Genomic DNA, 5,510 nt, shown 5'->3' with positions numbered 1-5,510 from the left:
TGTATTTTTCGGGGGGAAAACAAGTTCGGTTTGTTCGAAAAGTCATGCCGTAGTTTACTTTGACAGAGACGGGGGATAAAGTTTTGAAATCACTAAAAGCGGACAGATTTTCAAGCGACCAAGTTACGTCTTGACACGTCGGCCCCTGTCATTTTCTTCGTAAAAAGAACTTTTAAAACCAAGATAACAGATCGATGGCTGTCATTTAACTTATTTGGCTGAGCTTCCTGGTAACATTACCTTTGACATAAGGTGCCAAGCTTGCTAGCTAGCTAGATAGCTTACATACTTCATTAAGTTATTTAAACGGTGCCTGGCCTCGTAAAGAGGCATCATATCATATATTGTATGGGTTCTGTATGCATTACGTGAAGTATATTTCATTTCAGTTTTTGTGGTCTCCTGTCACTGAGATTTTCCTGTCGAGAATGTAGCGCTCATTAGCTGTGCAACGTTATGTTACATCGGCATTTGGAATTAGCTAGCTAGCCAAGTTGGTAAACTTGGAAGTAAGTTAGGTTGCAAGTAAGTTCTGTGGTCTCTCAAAGAGGTTATTGTTGCGTTATCAGTGCAGTTGCCCATGTTAACTATATTCACCACCTCATCACGGTGACTGCCCCAAATCATTAACATTACGATATTTCTCATGGTACTTTTCTGAAGTTTATAACATGTAGCAGAGTACAGTCCAGCGATAAGCTAGCTTGCTAGCTGCTCATTCTCACATTCATTTAACATGCCTTGCTATTTAACTAACTGTCGGACTGTCCTGTAATTGGACTATTTCTGAGTTGTTAAAATATGTGTGCTTTTTAAATACAATCATATATACAGTCGTATAGTATAGCAGCGGATAGCTTTTTGAGGGAGCAAAGACACTCTATCCTAAAAAACTCCAGGTCGCGTTATTTAGACAGGTGGGTTTAAGTGCAGAGATGTGCAGGTTACTAAGGTATTGTATTAGTCACTGCCTTTATGCAGCAATGACTAGGTTCAAGAAAGTTGTTGAAGATGTAAGTATGTGGACATCTGTCCGCTGCCTGGGCTACCTATCCAACCTCAGTCTATTTGTGGCTGTATGCCTTGGACTTTATGTTCGGTGGGAGAGGACGGCAGAATCCATTGTTCTGGTCATTTTGATTTTGGCCCTCTTTGTTCTTGGAATAGCAAGTATTTTTTATTACTATTTCAGTATGGAGCGTGTCAGCCTTAGTTTCTTCCATGTCTGGTTTGGATTTTTGCAGGGCCTTCTGTGTTTTCTCCACAACCCTTCCCTTGAGATGGATGTGAAGGAGCAAGCCACTAACTACTTACTTATAGCCAGTATAGTAACATTTACTCTATGGGCACTTTTGGAAAGGATTTTTGGCAACACCAAGCCCAATTCCATCTTCCTCACATCTTATGAAGCCCTGGAGCTGACTGGTTTTGCTGTCGCAAGCACTACTTTGCTTGTTGATAAATCGGCAGCTGTGGGTGTTCTCTCTGCTGCACTTGGAGTGCTGCTTGTGGCCCTCCGGACAAAGTCTTTTCTTGCCCTCCCTAATACAATATGTTTTATTGCCATCAATGAAGTTCTGTTTTTTAAGTCCCTGAACACTTACACCAACCCATTTGCTTTGGCTTGTTTTTTTGTGCGCCTCATCTGCCAGCCACTGCTGGACTTCTACTTCAGTGGACTGTCAGCTATTGAGCGGTGGCAGCCCCTGCTGCTGCAGGCGGGTCTGTGGCGCAGGCTCTCTCTGCTGCCATTACTCGTGGTGGAAGTTGCATTCTTTGTCCTGGCTGCCTTTAAGCTTAGTGATCTTGAACTGTGGTACCTGGTCATCCCTGGATTCTCTGTGTTTGGGGTGTTTTGGGTGATCTGCCATGTGGTCTTAATGGTCACGCTCTGGGGATTCCACAGTAAACTGAGTGACTGTCAGAGAGTTCTTTCAGGACAGAGGTCAGACGCCAGCAACCTGGATAGAATCATGGCTTCTAAAGGGATGCGACACTTCTGCCTCATTTCACAGCGCTTGGTGATGTTTAGCGTTGTGTCCACTACTATCCTCGGGGCTCTCTCATGGCAGGTAAGTTAATAATGCAAACATGCACTCAAACAAACAAACAACAAGTATTTTTGCTACAGTGCATGAAATGATGTCAGGTGATTCCACAATAATAGATATTTCTGTTTTCTGCAGCCATCTGAAAGCCTGTACATAAGTGTTTTCTTGCTAGTTTTGCCTCTGGAGTCTTTGGCTCATGGCCTCTTTCATGAGCTAGGCAGCTGCCTCGGAGGGACTGCCATGGGCTATGCTGTGGTAGTTCCCACCAACTACTGCAGGTGGGACACATCGACATCGTCTTGTTTTAAAGTTTAACTGCACTCTTAAATGTGTTTTTTGATCTGTAAACTTAACTACATGGCTGAACTGTGATAATGACATACACTAGTGCTGGTGTTAATATGACAAAATCTGATTTTTCATGGGTTGAAAACCACTCAACCCGTCATCTAATGTTTAAAATCATCCTGAACCTGGCAAGGCTAATGCTGATGTAGTGTCAACCATTTGGGATTTATCTTTGTCATAAAATGGGCTGCTCATCCCCCCCAGGACCCTCCCATTAGTGTGAGTCTCATATTCATTTGCTGATCAGGACTCATCACTGACACACATTTCAAACCCCTTCCCCTCTCAGCCCCATGCCCACTTTCATTCTGTGGTATAGAGTTAGGCTCTGAGCTGGGAGTGAAGTTACACTCTACATGTGTTGTGGATGTAATTATGTCATGGTGTTTGTGAAGCAAACATTTGCATAATAAGGCAGTCTAGCAAATGTCACTGTACTTCTGCATTTCTGACCCAAAGTACATATTAAATAGCCTGAGCTGACTTTCAATTAACTTTCCTTCACATGATCATATACCATCACCAAATTAATCTGAGGATGTTATAAAAATGGTGTCCTTATAGATAGCCTACCTTAAAAAGATTATTGAAAGACATTGCTAACACATTTAGTCTTTGCTTTTTTTATGTATGTATATATATATATTCATTCATTAATATAACATTAATTTAAATGTATTTAAATATGCACAGGCTTTTCTTCTTTTTGTTGAAGTTGGGGACTGAAGTCTGATTTGTGGATGGTCACAAAAACAAAATCATAAACAAGAGATAATAATTGTACCAAATCTGACTGTTAAATCACAATGGGGTGTTCTGGATATAACATAAGTGGTTAAAAAAAGTTGTCATATTTGGATATTGTTGTCCACATTTTGATGCCATTTCCCTCTTTTTCCCTCCCTCTGTCTTGCAGTCCAGATGGCCAGCCCACCCTTCTCCCCCCTGACCAGGTGCAGGCTCTGAACCTGCGCTCCACTTCCATGTTGAACCATGTTCAGCGTTTCTTCTCTCATCACATGATTGAGACGTTTGGCTGTGACTACTCCACCAGTGGCATGACTCTGGAGGGCCTGCAGGCCAAGCTCCGTGCCTTCCTGGAGAGCACCACAGCCGACGGGCCCCGGCACGACACATATGTGCTCTTCTACAGCGGTCACACACACTCCACTGGGGACTGGGCCCTTGCAGGTGGGCATCGTAGGTCTTATAACGAGCCTTCCCCAGTCATATAGAATAGTTTAGATAGAATAAAATAAAGAGATGACTTCTGTATGAGCTGAATGTGAATCAGATGAATGTGACTGGCACAGTTGAATGATGTGAGTGGTTTTGTTTTTGTTTGCTTCGATCAGGGGGAGAAACCTTGCAGCTGGGGGAGATTCTAGGTATCTGGAGAGAGAAGAACATGGGTAACTGCTCTCGGCTAATCCTGGTCTTGGACACAGGTAATTCATTACCGTGGGTAAAAGCAGTCCGCAATGTGGAAGACGTCTATGTGGCCATCCAGGGTGCGGGGCTCGCCCAGGCCACAGATGTGGAGGGGCAGGACGCGCCTCAGCTTGGGGACTTCACTGCAGAGTGGGTGGAGTTCAACTGTAACCCCGCTAGTGTTATCCACTGGACAGAAAGGGGGCGCATGGTCAAGGCCATATATGGCCTCTCCAGGAACTGGGGGGACTACAGGCTTCACTTACCCACTGGAAATGATGTGGCGGCCCACTGGAGGGTTAACTTCCCCCGGCTCACGTACCCAGTGGTGCAGCTGGCCCACTGGTCCACGGGCCTGAATCTGTTCTGGACGTGTAGCATGTTTCTGAAGTGTCTCAGGAGGATCAAGCTAACCTGGTTTCCCCCTGCTGTTCTGGACACTGGCCAAGGCTTCAAATTGGTTAAATCTTAGAAGACGGTCTACATATTGCTACAATTAACAATGCACAATGGCTCTAATTATAAAAGATATATATTTTACAGCATTTCCAAATTGTATTTTCATTGGTTACTGTTCTGGGTTACTGACATTTTTTATTTGAAAACAACTTTCTATGTTTTGTTTATTAACATTTTTCAATGTTTGTGACTGTTCACACTGGTTAGAATTTGAATTCCAGTACAATTGTGCAAGATGACTAATTAGACAGCCAAGAACTGTTTTTGGCATAATTTTATGTACTCTAAAAAATTATTTCTTGTATTCCAAAAAGATAATATCCACAAAGTATCTTGAGAGAACAAGATGATGAACTCATATACACAAGAGCAAATATCACATTCAAAATAATGTGCACTCTAAATGATCTTGTGGATTAAATCTTGTGTACGTTAATTAGCCTGCTGTTGATGATAAACTGCTTTCATTTATCCTGTTGTGTGAGCGAGGTGAGCAGCTCTCTGCCCTAACTGGATGAGCAACTTTAAGTGGTACTTGAATTTGTAAGACAGGTTTTGTGTCTGTTGCTCAACTGGTAGATGAAGATCATGGTTTCAATGTGGGAAACAGAAGATTCATCTTATAACAGTCTACATTGCAACAATATTGCCCACAATATACTAGCTGCTTGGTTACAAGATGTGAACAGTCTCAAGGTGGTGTCTCCATTTAAATTATAATAGTTTGTGTGACTTATTTTTCTGAAATCAGATGTAAAGAAGTTGTTATACTGCCATTTGCAATTATTGTGATGATATGCTTAAGTGATCTTCATTAAGATCTCTACAACAATGCACATACTTTTGCCTGTCATTGAAGTGCCTTATAATATTAAAGCTTTAATAGTAATTCAAGGATACCCAGGTGTTTTTTTATACTGTAAACAAAATATTTATTCACATTATTTTTTTCATCATTTTGTTCTGATTCCCTCTTAGCTGACAGAACTGTGTTGCAGAGTAGAAAAGATGGTGCAGCTCCTCATACCTTGCCTTTGTAGATATCTATTGGAGCAATGTCTGTCAGACTGAAATACAATTATGTGGTCTCGTCAGAGAATTTCAAACTGTCCACATGCAGGGTGGTTACACAGCTATAATAAATGCAATATTATGGTACATTAGGCCTAGGTAATCCAGCCAGCACTTCCAGCCTTCTTTTGCCAGTGCTTTAGTTTAAAG

The 5,510-nt window shown here is 42.0% G+C and overlaps 1 protein-coding gene across 1 annotated transcript; it reads left to right on the top strand.

Annotated features, from left to right (window-relative positions):
- The first annotated feature begins 273 nt into the window (after positions 1–273).
- Positions 274–5,058, top strand: tmem168b (transmembrane protein 168b). The gene is made up of 4 exons (XM_080842407.1): positions 274–2,072; positions 2,187–2,329; positions 3,316–3,590; positions 3,755–5,058. The coding sequence occupies exons 1-4, from the start codon at positions 936–938 to the stop codon at positions 4,300–4,302; spliced, it is 2,103 nt and encodes a 700-aa protein (XP_080698533.1). The 5' UTR covers positions 274–935; the 3' UTR covers positions 4,303–5,058.
- Positions 5,059–5,510: the final 452 nt, after the last annotated feature.

Source organism: Sprattus sprattus, assembly GCF_963457725.1.
Source record: "Sprattus sprattus genome assembly, chromosome: 7".
NCBI lineage: Eukaryota > Metazoa > Chordata > Actinopteri > Clupeiformes > Clupeidae > Sprattus > Sprattus sprattus.
The sequence above is the reverse complement of the archived record's forward strand: the minus strand, read 5'-3'. Positions and strand labels throughout refer to the sequence as shown.

Coding starts and splice junctions, on each gene's coding strand:
- tmem168b (XM_080842407.1), top strand. CDS start 936: ATGTGCAGGTTACTAAGGTATTGTATTAGTCACTGCCTTTATGCAGCA. Junction 2,330..3,315: donor GTTCCCACCAACTACTGCAG/GTGGGACACATC, acceptor TCTGTCTTGCAG/TCCAGATGGCCAGCCCACCC. Junction 3,591..3,754: donor TGGGGACTGGGCCCTTGCAG/GTGGGCATCGTA, acceptor TGCTTCGATCAG/GGGGAGAAACCTTGCAGCTG.